At 43.0% G+C, this 15,117-nt stretch overlaps 1 protein-coding gene across 1 annotated transcript in view; it reads right to left on the minus strand.

Moving 5' to 3' along the window:
- PRSS3 (serine protease 3) overlaps positions 1-14,576 on the minus strand; it is a 47,635-nt gene extending 33,059 nt beyond the window's left edge. The window contains 1 exon segment of the mRNA XM_002819693.4: positions 14,366-14,576. Within this exon segment, the coding sequence (XP_002819739.2) occupies positions 14,366-14,576 (211 nt within the window).
- Between the last annotated feature and the right edge of the window lie 541 nt (positions 14,577-15,117).

Below are 15,117 nucleotides of genomic sequence, written 5' to 3' on the forward strand. Positions count from 1 at the left end.
AGTAAAAATGAATCTTCATCCATGAAATTGTGAGCAGTATATTGTTGTAATTGTTCTAGTACACATATAGTTCTAATATAGTCCTACTATTATTGTTAATCTCTTACTATACCTAATTTATATAAGCTTTATCATAGGTATATGCATCTAGGAAAAAACATAGTGTATATAAGGTTTGGAACTAACTATCCATGGTTTTAGCATCCACTGGGGGTCTTGGAACATATCCCCTGCAGATAAAGGGTGATGACTGTATACCTAGGAGTGGAATACTTGGTCAGATGGTAACTCTTGGTCAGTTTCTCAGTTTGAGAAACTGTCAGACTTTTCAAAAGTGGCTAGACCCTTTCACCATCCCACCAGCAATGTATTAGAGTTCCAGTTTCTTCATATCTTTGCCAATACTTGTTATGTCTTTTTTCATTTAGCCATTCTAGTGGGTATGAAATGGCATTCTGTTGTTTTGTTTCCCTAATGATTAGTGATGTTGAGCATCTTTTCATGTGCTTATTGGGCACATGGAGAAATGCCTACTCAAATACATTGCCCATTTTAATTGGATTACTTGTCTATTATTGAGTTGTAATAGTTCTTTATTCTAGATACAGGTTTCTTATCAGATATATTATTTGCAAATATTTTCTCCCATTCTGTGAGTTGTCTTTTCTTGATGCTGTCCTTGAAGCACAGAAGCTTGTAATTTTGATGAAGTCCAATTTATCTGTTTTTTTCTTTTGTTTGTGCTTTTGATGTTATATCCAAGAAACCACTGCTTAACCGAAGGTCAGAAAACTCACTTCTATGTTTTCTTCTAAGAATTGTAGTTTTAGCTCTGATATTTATGTTTCTGATCTATTTATTTTTTGAGACTGAATTTTGCTCTTCTCTCCCAGGCTGGAGTGCAATGGCGTGATCTCAGCTCACTGCCTCCTATGTTCAAGCGATTCTCCCGCCTCAGCCTTCTGAGGAGCTGGGATTACAGGCATGCGCCACCACACCTGGCTAATTTTGTATTTTTAATAGAGACAAAGTTTCACCATGTTGGCCAGGCTGGTCTAGAACTGCTAACCTCAGGTGATTGAGCCTTGGCTTCCCAAAGTGCTGGGATTACAGGTGTGAACCACTGCACCTGACCTCTGATCTATTTTGACTTAACTTTTGTATATGGTGTGAGGTAGGAATCCAAATTTATTCTTTCACATGTGAATATCCAAGTGTCCCAGCCATTTGTTAATAAGACTATTCTTTTTCCCTATTGAATTGTCTTGGCATCTTGTCTATCCTTCTACTCTTAAAAGTAGATTTCATCAACTTTTTACAGAAGGACCTTGCCTATAACCAGCTCAAACTGTGAATCAGAAGACTGATTAATTAAACTATAATGATTCATATAAAAATACTTTACTAGAGTATACAGAGAACACTCATAACAATGAAAACAAAGGGGGGATTCTTATTCAGCCTGGAGGAAATTGGAGAAAGATTATAGAGGGTAGTGTCATGAAAGTTTCCTGGAAAAACACACAGGCGTTAGTCAGGTAGTGTAGGCAGAGTTCTAGTCAGAGCAAATAACACATGCAAAGGCTGAGAAGCAGTTGCAGCCAATCGTCCATATGGTGGGAGTGAATTAGATAATGTCACTTACTTTCTTTACCCTACATCATTTCCACCTTCCTTAACAAGCAAAACCACATATAATTCTCTTGCATGGATAGAATGCATTAAATCTTAAAATTTTGTTAGACTGGGACTGACCAAAAGAATATACTTAAAAGTAAAATCAAACAGACATTATGGTCCTATGTGCCCAAGAGTCTCAGGGAAAGGACAGAAACCAGCTCACACATGGGCCTGAGGAAGGCTGAGTTAGAAAAGACTTAAGTCAACTGTTATCTTAGTTTCAGTACATTCTATTTCCTACATCTTCCTAAAGGAAATCGAATTCCTAAATTTTCCTTTAAGGAGGAATATAGTCACGTAATAGAATATGAACTATGTAGTGTCAGACCTAAGTTTAATCCTGGTTTTGCCACTTTTACTGGTAAGACCTTGGACAAGTTCTCTAATGTCTCTGAATCTCAGTACTCCTCCTTCTAAAACAGGGACATTAATACCACCTTGGAGGGATCCTGTGAGGCTTACCTGAAAATGTCTAGCAGCTGACTAGAATACATGTTTAATAAGTGTTAGCTTCCTCTCTAGTCTGGTGCTCGTACACTATTCCCGCAATAATAGGGGAGAGACTTGGGCTTCTCTCCTAGAAGAATATATTTTGACCTAAAGTTGCTGTTCTTTGCTTTTGAGTAGCTGACCCTAAATGGGCAGAATTACTGTTTAACATCACATAATCCTAGAGAGGGCAGTGGCTGAGCATAACTTTTTAATGGGAATGAGACGTGTGTTTGGTCAGTAAGGAAGTAGGTTATAGGGTGATCATAGAATATTATTTTCATTGTTTTTGTACATTCTGAATCTGTCCTTGCTGGCACGAACTCTCAAGGTGGCTTCTGGTCTGGGTTTGCTTTGGAATACAGCCAAACCTACCTGACTCAGCTTTTTGTAACTCTGCAAATAACAAGGTTAATACCTCTTCGCGTTCTATTAGATGCTTAGTAACAATGCAGGGGAAGCAGAGGGTTCCATGTTGAAAGTCCTCCATTGCTCACAGGTGGATGTGACTGTGGCCACAGTCCTGAACTTCAGTTAAGTCACGTCCCTGCTCTACAGTGTGCTCAGGGGCCTGAGGAGGTCCAGAGTCTATCCCTGTCTTTAGAATTTGACAGCTACTGCCATCATTGTTATTTCCTATATGGCAGGTTCTTTGGAACAGCACGGTCAGAAGGAGTAAGACCAGAAAGAGTCTGAAGCTTGTTCTGGCACGATTTCACCATGATATGGAACACAATTACTATGAAAAAGAACTCTGTTACCTCCCAGCTCATTTTGGTTCCTGAGCAGAAGATAGTCTCAGCCCTGCTGTCTCTCTCTTTCTAAAATTTTCCATATGAGCCAATTAAATATAGCATTCTTCTGGGTGCTAAGGAAATAATATAATGGATAATGATAAAATGAATAGTTTTATCTGCAAGGAGTTTATAATCTAGTAGAGAGCTGTATACAGTCAGGTGCTACATAATGACATTTTGGTTAATAACAGACGGCATATATGATGGTGGCCCCATATGATTATAATACCTTTTTTTTTCTTTTTTTTTGAGATAAGGTCTTACTCTGTCACCCAGGCTGGAGTGCAGTGGCATGATCTCAACTCACTGCAACCTCCATCCCCAGGGTTCAAGTGATCCTCCTGCCTCAGCTTCCTGAGTAGCTGGGACTACAGGTGTGCACCACCACGCTTGGCTAATTATTTTATTTTTGAAGCAGAGTTTCGCTCTTGTTGCCCAGGCTAGAGTGCAATGGCGCGATCTCAGCTCACGGCAACCTCCGCCTCCCAGGTTAAAGCTATTCTCCTGTCTCAGCCTCCCGAGTAGCTGGGATTACAGGCATGCACCACCACGCCTGGCTAATTTTGTAATTTTAGTAGAGGTGGGGTTTCTCCATGTTGGTCAGGCTGGTCTCGAACTCCCGACCTCACGTGATCTGCCCACCTCCGCCTCCCAAAGTGCTGGGATTACAGGTGTAAGCCACTGCGCCTGGCCACAATACCGTATGTTTAATGCATGTTTTCCATGTTTAGATACACACATACTTACCACTGTGCTATAACTGCCTACAGTGTGTGGTACGGTAACGTGCTGTACAGGTTGGAATTCAATTCTTGGAAAAAGTGCTCACGCCTACAGACTCCCTTCAGCATCTGCTCACAGTGTGGATGCTCAGTACTGACAGTATACACCGCATAGCCTAGATGTGTAGTAGGCTATGCCATCTGGGTTTGTGTAAGTACACTCTAGGATGTCCACACAACAAAATCGCCTAACGACCCATTTCTCAGAACATGTCCCTGTCGTTAAGCGCCACATGATAATACTTGTGAAAGATTGATTGTCCTGGGACGTACTGGTAGCAGTCCTAGCACATAGCATACAAAGTGGGTAACTCTCACCTGAGAAACTGGGTAGGCCTCACAGAGGGGGAGGCATTTGATCTGGGCCTTTCTTCAAACTGTCATGAAAATTAGGCAGTTTTGCTGGATCCTGAATTTGAGATTGAAAAACAAATTGGACTAAATTCTATTTTCTCACTATCTAACAAGAACACTGGCCACTGAGTCAGAATACCTGGGTCCTAGCCTGAATGCTGCTAGGAATTCACTCTGTGACCTTGAGCAAGACACGGCCTCTCAGGGTCCTAATTTTCTTTTCTTTTTTTTTTTTGTGACAGAGTCTTGCCGTGTCCCCCAGGCTGGAGTGCAGTGGCACGATCTCAGCTCACTGCAACCTCCACCTCCCGGGTTCACACCATTCTCCAGCCTCAGCCTCCTGAGTAGCTGGGACTACAGACGCCCGCCACCACACCCAGCTAATTTTTTGTATTTTTAGTAGAGATGGGGTTTCACCGTGTTAGCCAGGATGGTCTCGATCTCCTGACCTCATGATCCGCCAGCCTCGGCCTCCCAAAGTGCTGGGATTACAGGCGTGAGCCACTGTACCCGGCCTCTTTATTTGTTAAATAGGGAGTTTGGAAGAGGGACTTTCCATGGCTCTTCCAAATTCTGAAATCCCTTTATGTCTTTGCTCCTCATTAATACATCACAAAAACGAAATGCAGAAGTTGGAGCAAGTTTTAGTCATGGAGAAGGGAGGATGAAACTAAGGCTATGGCTATTACCTACAAAGAAGCAATTACCTGTTGCCACCTCAGCATACATTAGAGTGAAAGGACATCTCTGGACTTCAAAGGTGGGCTTAGTTTTCAAACAACCAAAAAAAAAAAAAAAACACCTTACATATATTTCAGTAATTAACACTATCCTTAACTCAGCCATTGGAAAGAATACATTTAGTTCAGAATTCTCTTTCTGGGTGCTCAAGGAAAATAATAATGGAAAGATCTCTCCAAAGTCATGGAGTCAAATTTCTGAGATGCCAGGCCACTAAGGAACATTTCTTCAAGGCTTGGGCTCTCTGCCTTCTCCACCTCTTAGAAAAACTGCTCAAGCTTACAGACAGACTCCTTCCTTCCTTCCCTCAGCATCCACTGCCAGTGGGCTTGTTCAGCACTGACATTAGTGAACAGGCAGAGGCTGGGCCTTCCACTTTACTCAACAATCCTCCTTGCATAAGCCCTTACTTCCATTTCCTCTTCCCCTTGCAAGAACTCTCATGCACACCCATGGATTAATCACCACTTGCACACTGGTGACTCCCACAACTTCATCTCTAGCTCTGACCTTGTCTCTAAGTCTCAGACTCATAGATCCAACAACCTGCTGAATAGACAGACATGCACATAAACATACAGATGTTTCTTAGACATTTCAAGTCAGTATGTCCAAGACTGAATTCACCATCTTTTTTCCCCACCAAATTGGCTTCTCTTCTCACATCCCAAACTTGTGTAATGGCTTAACGTCCAGTCACCCAGAAAGCCAGAATCCTGGGAGTCATTCTGGACTCTTCTCCCTTCACCATTGCCCCCAAAGACACCAAAATTCTGCTAAATTTGCTTCCCCAAGTATCCTGGTATTTTCTCTTTCCCTTCTGTGCCTGCAGCAATGATCTCATTTGGGCTCTTGTTGTCTTTTTCCTAAACACTGCGAGGCCTCTAGTCCTGCTGTCCATGAATTCTTCTTCCACCCCGCAGCCAGTCATCCACCTTCCATGTACATCTGACTACCCTACTGGAGGATGGAAAATGTTCCATTGGCTAACCAGCAGCCTGTGGAGGGGTCCACGTCCCCTTGCATTGTGTATACCTGAATATGGCTCCTCTCCAGCGTCACCTCCCAATTCTTCCCACCGTCAACCTGACAGTGTCCCCTTTGCTCATGTTGTCCCCTCTAAATTGCATGTCCTTTTCATTCCTCTTACCTGGTTTCTGTTTTTAGGCCTTATCTCCTCCAGGAAGCCTCTGTGAGTCTCCAGGCTGGGCTAAGTGCCCCACCTCTGTGTTTTCAAAGGACCTTATACATACCATGATTTTTATCACTTACCATGTTATATTAAAATTATATAGTGACATATGTCTTGCCCATTAGTCTACAGAATCTTCAAGAGCAGAGACCTTATCATCTCCATCATAAACCAGCACAAGCTTGATATATAATAATAGTTCTTAAACTGAACTGAACTGATGCAGCTTAGCCTTAATCTTGAATCAAGAGAACACCATCTCCTAAATCTAGCGATTGGTAAAATTGTTGGTACCATCACTACTTTCATACAATTCTTAGAGCTAGGTAAGTCCTTTGATTTCTACTACTGTGTCTCACAGACTAGCATATGTGCGAATCCTCTCCCCCCAGATGATATCTGAAATCACAAGATGAACATAATCCTGGAGTATCAATTTCACCTGAAGATTCTGGAAAAATGATTTTCATTTTAAAACAGATACAGACATATTTTGGAGTAGCATAAATTTTTTAGTATTAAGAGAGACTGCACTTATGCCAGGCTGTTCTCAGCCAAGTCTCCAGGTCCCTGGGAGTTTAGATTCTATTGTTAGTGCTGATGATTGAGAAACACTAATCTACAGATCACTGTTTTGCACTGTAGTTTAGTTACTGTTCTAAAGCCTCCCATAGGGAAATAAACAGCCCCAGTGAGACCAAAGCAGGAGCTATCTCAGTAATGGCCAGAAGAGAGAGACCTTCATCATGGGTCTGAGTTAGGTTTGAAAAGATGTCTGTCTGATTGACAGGTAGGTATTCTGAAATTAGCACAACAATGTGCTTTGTATAATGTATAAAATATGCCAGATTGTAGATCAATGTAGGGGAGGAGGCAGAAAAATGACCATTAGAACAGATCAAAGAGAAGCTCTGGATCAAAGTGGAGGCTGATCAAAGACACTGGAAGGAAGGGAAGGGCACTACAGACAAGGGATGGAACATGAGGAAAAAAATAATCCAAACTGAACTGTGGCTCAGGAGGGACTCGATGCAGGGTGATTGGTGATAACCTAAGAAATAATTAGATATTTAGTAAGGTGATATGGGAGTTTTCAATCCTGGAACTTCTACTTAGAGTCCTAGTAGTTAGAGATCTTTCAAGTTTGTTTTCTTATAGCTATTCCATTGGATTTGAGAATGAGGTAGCATCATCCAAGAGGTGGTGACATAAAAAGACATGAGAGAAACAGAGGAAATAGCAAGGGGACAGGTAGGAAGGGCCAGTTTAAAACAGATAATAGGGTCAATTTAAGTCAACTAACATTTATCAAGCGCTTATTATGCATAAGGCACTATTCTGGGTGATGGAGTTGCAGAGGTGACAAGCCTGGGCCCGTGCTGTCAGGGAGTTTGCAGGCTTTTTTGAAGTCGTCTAAGAAGGAAAAGCTAACAGCAAAAAATCCAGGGTCTAATGGGCAGGCTTTCCAAGTGAGAGGACTTAGGAAGCTAAAGCAGGAACCATTCCTATCAAACGTAGTATCTGTTCCCTTCACGTGATCTAAACCTTTCCCAGGAAAAAAAAAAAAAAAAAGATGAATCTGCTCAAAGTTTTGATGATCACTGTGGGGCTGTACAAGAGAAAAATTGCATGGATTTGGAGGGTGACCTTCAAGGGCAGAAATTCTGTCCCAAATTCTAGAGGTATTAGCAAAATGTTTTCCCAATATAATCCATATTTTGCAAATGGTTATCAAAAAGTAAATTAGTTGTACATGTATTCAAAGAGTTTTCATTCCCTAGTATCTCAGAGCTTTTTCAATAGAAAAGAAAACATGGAGAACATCAGCAACTTCAAAGTGTAGGCAGAGTCAAGGACACATTTCCCATTTTGAATCCTAGACCTCCACCTATCCACCTTACAACAAGAACCTCTGCTATTAAGCAGATGACATAATAAATACATCTAAGTTATTATGTGACTTTTCTCAAACAGGAATAAATGGCTAGAAATGAGATATTTCTACAGAGAAATCCATTATATGTACTAGAAAGCACTAGAGACAGACGATGATAAGCCATCAAAAAGGCTTTCTCTGCCTAACCACCCTACAATGAAGCCAGCCAACCTACAAACCATGCTCACAGATGACGCGCACCATCCCTAAACATGTATAAAGCTTCCAACGTGAAAGGCAGGCCAAAAGCAACATTAAAAGTCACTTTGAAAATAGACACAGACATTGTAGGTAGCTGAAGAAAACTTTTAAAATGTAGAAAAAGTACTGAGTTAATATTCTCAGAGAAATAAGAGAAGAAACTTTAAAATGTGAAAAAAAGTACTGAGTTAATATTCTCAGAGAAATAAGAGAAGATACTGCATTCATGAAATGAGAACAGGATACTGTAAAAACCATTTAGAAGACCACACCTCTCGCCAATAAAAGCTCCTGATAATTAAAAATGCAATGGTAGAATGTAAACATTTAATAGCAGTGTTGGAAGATTTATTAGAACTAAAAAACATGGGATTTTTTTAAAATAAAAAAGATAAAATTACAAGACAAATCCAAGAGATCCCATTTTCAGATTCAGTCTAAGTAAGTTTCAGAAAGAAAGAACGACAAAATTATTAACAGAAGAAAACTACTCAGAACTGAAGAATGTAATTTTTGGATTGAAAAGGCCTATAAAATACCTAGGACAGTGACTGATACCTCCCTGTATCTCCCCGCCAAAAAACCCCACCCCAACATTAAATAACAAAATCATAAAATATCAGAATATAAACAACAAAGAAAACCCTACAAATGCCCAGAGATTAAAACAAAATACAAGGGATCAGGAATTAGAATGGCATCAGCTTCTCAACAGCACCATAAGAAAGTAGAATAAAATAGAGCAATGTTTTCAAAGTTCGGACAGGAAATGATTTCTGATTAATATCCCATACCCAGCCAAACCAGCAATCAAGTGTGAAGGAAGAAAAGTGACATCTTAAATTGGCACAAGCTCAAAAAGCAACCGCGTCTTATGGGGCCTGAATCTTAGACACTTTTGGGAGCCTTAAGAAAAAGGGGTAAAATTACAAAAATTGTACATAATTGGGTATGAAAGTACATATGTATTCCACAAGAGATGGCCTAGACAGAAAAAAAAAAAAGCGTGTATGTATGTATGTATTTAGAATAAGAAAATAAATCACAACAGACAGGGACCGTGGAGGTTCTAGACTCTGTCTTTTCAGATGTGCTTAGAAAATTTACCCCAAATGCTTCTTGATGGCAGCCTGGCTTTTCCTCTCCACTCAACAGCTCTATGCAGTTAGCAGCACTCAGAGGGCCCCCAAGAGTTTCCTTGGCTCCAGGAAATGACTTCTTGGAGATGAGTTCTGAAACAAACAACTAAAGAAAATGTAGCAATTCCACCCCATTCCATGGGGTGGGGGGAAAGACTCGTCAAGAAGGGAAATGTAAAGATCATGGTGTATCATGTGCCTTAGTTGGGAATAATATACGTACCAAACATTGACATATAAAAAATTTAGGATATAACCATATTGGGAACTTAAAAGAAAGGGATGTGAAGGTGAGAGGGAGGGTAGGGGTGTAAAGGAGCGAAACCCTCATCCTTCTTGGTAGGATGTCAATAGATGTCATCCAGAACCGGAAAAGAGAAGAAGAAATGGCCCGTATTTGCATGCTATTTAGGATATGGTAATATCAGAAAAACACAACCCAAAGCATTGAAAGTAATTGCCACTAGGGTTCTATACTCAGTATTAACTCAATAAAAACCTTCTACAACGAATGACTTCTAAGACTATACATTGATTTATGTTGACCAAAGTAGAAAATTAAAAAATAAAGTAATAACCTCAAGAGGAGTGAGGCAAAAAGCTAACGGAAATAAAATAAAGGCACTTCTGCTAAACTACCCGACATTCGGTGTTTCTCAAAATGTATTCCCGCAACCACCTGCCCTCAGATGACCTGGCGTGCCAGTCCATAATGGAGATTTATAGACCCAGCCCAGACCTACATAATCAGCAGTTCTCAGAGTGGTCCTTGCACTCTACCATTTAAAAAAGTTCCTCTAGACCCACTGCATTACCCATTGCTTTTTAGTAAAACAAACAAAAAACCAAAACAAATAACAACCTATTTAGAGACAGGATCTACGACTCATAAAACACACTATGGCAGATGCTGCCAGCTGCCTACCCAATGTTCATTCTCCCCCCTGCCTTATTAACAAAATTCGTATTTTGTTATTATTATTATTTTTTGAGATGGAGTTTCGCTCTTGTTGTCCAGGCTGAAGTGCAAGTGGCATGATCTCGGCTCACTGCAACCTCTGCCTCCTGGGTTCAAGTGATTCTCCTGCCTCAGCCTCCTGAGTAGCTGGGACTATAGGCGCCTGCTAGCACGCCTGGCTGATTTTTTGTGTTTTTAGTAGAGATGGGGTTTCACCATGTTGGCAAGGCTGGTCTTGAACTCCTGACCTCAGGTGATCCACCCGCCTTGACCTCCCAAAGTGCTAGAATTACATTCGTGAGCCACTGTGCCTGGCCCAAAATTCTTATTTTGATGTATTGGCAACGTGTCTGTCTAAAACACTAGATTCTCTCAGGTTCCCTCACCGTTAACAGTGTGTATGTGATATGGTTCTGGCCAATGACATGTAAGACGTCTTTTGGGGTGGGCTACCAGACAAGCTATTATTATTATTATTTATTATAAAGAAGGACAGGCCAGGCGCGGTGGCTCACATCTGTAATCCCAGCACTTTGGGAGGCTGAGGCAGGCAGATCACAAGGTCAGGAGTTCTCTACTAAAAATACAAAAAGTAGCTGGGTGTGGTGGTGCACGCCTAGTAATCCCAGCTACTCGGAGGCTGAGGCAAGATAATCACTTGAACCTAGGAAGCGGAGGTTGCAGTGAGCTGAGATCGTGCCACCTAGCGAGACTCCATCTCAAAAGAAAGGAAGAGATGAGAGACAGACAGAGAGAGAAAAGAAAAGAAAAGAAGAGAGAAAAGAAAAGAAAAGAAAAAAAAGACAAGACTCTTCTGGAGCATGCCTCTGCCCATCTTTCTGCTGCAACTTGGGGAAGTGAGGATGAGAGCTCCATGCTAAGGAGGGTGGTGTGGGAAGACACAAGGAGCCCGTCTCAGATGAGTTCATGTCAGAACCCCTTTCCCAGCCCCAGCCTTCTCACCTCCAGACTTCTTGTTCTCTGAGAAAAACAAACTCCTTACTTGTTTAAGCCACTGTAGTAGGGTTTTCTGTTCTTGTAGCTGAATGAACTTCTAATGACATCTCACACTTTTTCAGATGTTTATCTGACATATTGACCACATTTTATGTATGCCTGCTATGGGCACTGTGCTAGGAATAAGACAAGTAAAGCTCTGTTTGTCATGGAACCAGGAGAACAGTTAGAACAGAAGTTAGAACTTTAGCCACTATAATAACGGCTACAGTTAGAACAGAAGGTACATAGGCATTTCAGGCTGGGATTCAGGGAGGTTATGTTTGCTGTCACAGACCTCAAACCAAAAGAGTACATCAAAATAAGTCACTGGATTTATACATTTGGCAAATTCTCAAGGGACCACATGACAGAATGAGCAATAATCTGAACATTGTTTTTAGCTGTAATTCTCCAATGAAGTAGATTTGGGGGAGCAACATGAGGTACTTGCTTTATTTTTCTTAAATCTGGTTTTTTCTTTGAAAAACCACAAGATTGGACTTGACAATCTTTAAGGTTATACCCAGCTCTAAGATATTTTTGTAATTATATGGAACAAAGATGGGCATGAAATATACCAAACGAGAGTTTCTAAATTTAGATTCTGACAGTTCAAGTCAGAAAACATATTAAGTGTTCAGGAAAAACAAATCACAATCTTCCATCACAAAATTCAAGAAGAACAACAAAAACCACTCCAGAGGCAGCTGTGGTATTCTGGAAGGAATGCTGGTTTGAGTTCTGGCTCTGCCATTTAATTACTGGCTAACCCTGGACCACATACACTGTATCTCTGTTTCCATCTCCTCATTTTTGAAATACAGATTCTAATCTTACCTGAACAGTGCTGTTTACAAACATCGCCTTGTGCTCTATAAAGCCCCATTATGATTTCAACAACCAGCAAGATAATGGCTTCTGATATCTAAGTCCTGGCAAGGAGAATGCGGGTGTGTACCTTGATATATTCAGTTGAACTCTGCATCACATACAGAAGGCTGATAGACCTTTTAGCTTTCCTTTTTCCTCCAGCGGTGTAGTTTGTGGTCATTTAATTTTTACACAAGAGAACAGAAAAGAGAGATAAAATTCGCTAAAATTCAAATAGTCTCTTTGTGTTTGTTTCTAGCCTCAGTGAAGGTTTCAGGGAGAGGGCTGGCTGGTTAAAAGGGTAGAAGCTTAAGAGTTCAAAGAAAGTGTGAGGAGGACAGCACTCACCTGTGGCCTCTAATTGTTCATATTCAGTATGGTCTCATACTGGGAACAATCTAGTGTTTGTCTTATGATCTGTCTATAGAAACAAATATGGAATGTGTCTATAAGTACCATTAGTTGATGACACACTAGTGACTTTAATTCTCTTACAATAAAGTGTTTTGCAATAGCAAGGACTTTGGCTAGGGGAGTGACTCTGTGTGGTGAAACTGTCCTCACCCATTTTACATTTGAGGAAAAGAGATAATCTTTTGATTACACCCAACACAGGTAACATCTGTACTTTGCACAGCTAAGTATAGCAGCTGATGTTTCACTGAAGGTAGGGGGGAGATGAGAAACAGAAACAACTGGTGCCAAATGTGAGATTCAATAACTTCGCCTCGGCCATCACAACCAACATCAACCAGAAGGGTGCGGGAGGAACTCACGGAATAAATGGGAACAGGTGTGGCCTGAGGATAAGTAAGTGGGGGCACTGTTTCCATCTTCATGAAGATGTGAGAGGAAATCAAAGCTCTTTAAAAATAAGGAAATGGAATGCTTGGCTCCTGTAATATCAGAACAAATAATGCACAGCCAGAGGTCATGCCTCATCTTCTGCTTATCTCAGGCACCTCCGCTTGTAAAATCAGTGGGCCATATTCAATAAAACCTTCATTTCAGTTCCATATCTTTTCCCAGAAACCCCAGGAACAGAGGGAGCCAATATCCTTATTAAACCAAGAAGCTCGCAGTCACGAAGAGCTAAGTCTGACGCCACTGGGCCCCTACCTAACCATGTGTGCTGATTCTTCCGTAACTTCCCACTGCACAACACCCAGGTTATACTGAAGATATTACACACCTGGTTAAAAACAGTACACGTTTCTCATGAACAATAAGCCATCCTTTCTATAAAATGAGTGTAAAATTGCAGGTAAAGTGCTGTAGGCAGGTCTATTTGGAAGGCTATGCCACACTAGGAGACAAAAAGGTGCGGGAGGAGGAAAACGGCAGACACCGCAGAAAGCGGTTAAAGAGAACGTGAAAGAAGTGGCCATTTCTGCAACTTTTAGGAGAGCTACCCGCCCTCAAATTTTGAAAGGGTTTCTATTTCTTAAAGTGCTAGGTTTCCCTGGCTGAAACTCACATCTTTCTTCCCTCTAGGGCTGGATCTAAGCTTCAGAGGTTGTTTCTCTGGCCCTAGACAGGGCCACCCCCGCAAATTTCTCCCCCACTGCTTACATCCGCTTCCATTCATGGCTCCATTAACGGAAGCTAAGCACTGGCTCGGGGGACTTTATCCACCGCCCAGTGTTATTAGATTCCAGGCTTCCTGGACTCAGGAAAGGATCTGGCTTGTGTATTTGTGTATCGCAGCTAACAAGGAAAGGCAGTCGGGGTACCAGTGCCCAGAGCTATGTGAGCTGTGACTGGACACAGCTCAGGGGCCAGATGGCATCCCCGGGGGCGCGCGTCCCCGGACTCACGGGGCAGACGGAGGTCCGGGGCTTCACACCCTCCCCTCACCCGGCAACGCGGCAGACCTGACTTGCGGGGGACTGAGCAATATTCATTCCAGGGCCGCGGCCAGCCGGACATAGGCACTCGGGGGCGGTGGAAGTAGTGTGCGCATTGGTTCCGCAGCCTGGAGGGGGCCCCAGGTGGGCTTCCGCGACACCAGGACCCTCCATCCCCTCCCGTCCTCCCCTAGCGGAGCCTCCATCCCTGTCCCAGAGCCCCTCCCAGTCGGTATCCCCTCCCTGTCCGCGTCCCCTCTCCCGCAGGTCCCATGCGAGTCGGAACCTCCTCTCCATCACAGCCCCGCTCCTTGGCGGGGCTCCCTCTCCCTTCGAGCCCTCCTCCAGGTTCGAGCCCCCTGCGGGTACGGACGTCTAACCTGTGCCCAGCGTCTCGCAGCCGTCTGCAGCCCGCGCCGCGAGCCAAGTGCGTCCACCCAGAAGCAGGTGCAGCTCCAGTCCCGCCCCACCCCGCCGCGCCCCGCCCCGCTCCACTCGGTCAGGCCTGGCAGCCGCCAGCCCCTTTCCACCCTTGACCGCCCTTCCCGGTCCCGGCCAGCGTGCGGGGCATCTGTCGTCAGGTCCGCACATCCTCCAGGCCCTTGACCTTCCCTTGGAGATGTCTCTGGCCCCGGGAACTCCCTAATCTGTGTACTTCAGGAGAGGCTGGTTCCTGAGTCACCCAGAAGGACTGCAACCAACCGGGACCTCCTGGGATGCAAAGAGATCGCAGGGCCTGGGAGGCGGCGAGGACTCTGAGCACAGGCTGTGGCTCCGAAGAGTGTTTGTTACCAAGCCAGGCAACCACTGCGAACACACTGGAGAAACAGCCACGGATCACCGTCCAGCAAAGGAAGAAGGCACCAACGGTCCATCAGGGACCACAACCCAGTTTTTCTAGTTTAAGTTTGGTGGCTAAGTTTGAATGTCACGTAGTTCACTCATTCCTTCATTCATTCAACAAATCTGCCATGTTCCCATCTGATAACAGATCTGACAGGTGGGCACAGTTCTAGGTGCTGGCGATAGAGCTGAGAAGAAAACAAAGTCCCTGTCCCAGAGAAGGGGGCTTCCTGCTGAGGAGCGCATGACTTTCTTTGTGGTATTTTGCTGGGGCAGCAGGGTCCTCTTC

Source organism: Pongo abelii, chromosome 13, assembly GCF_028885655.2.
Source record: "Pongo abelii isolate AG06213 chromosome 13, NHGRI_mPonAbe1-v2.0_pri, whole genome shotgun sequence".
Classification (NCBI taxonomy): Eukaryota; Metazoa; Chordata; class Mammalia; order Primates; family Hominidae; genus Pongo; species Pongo abelii.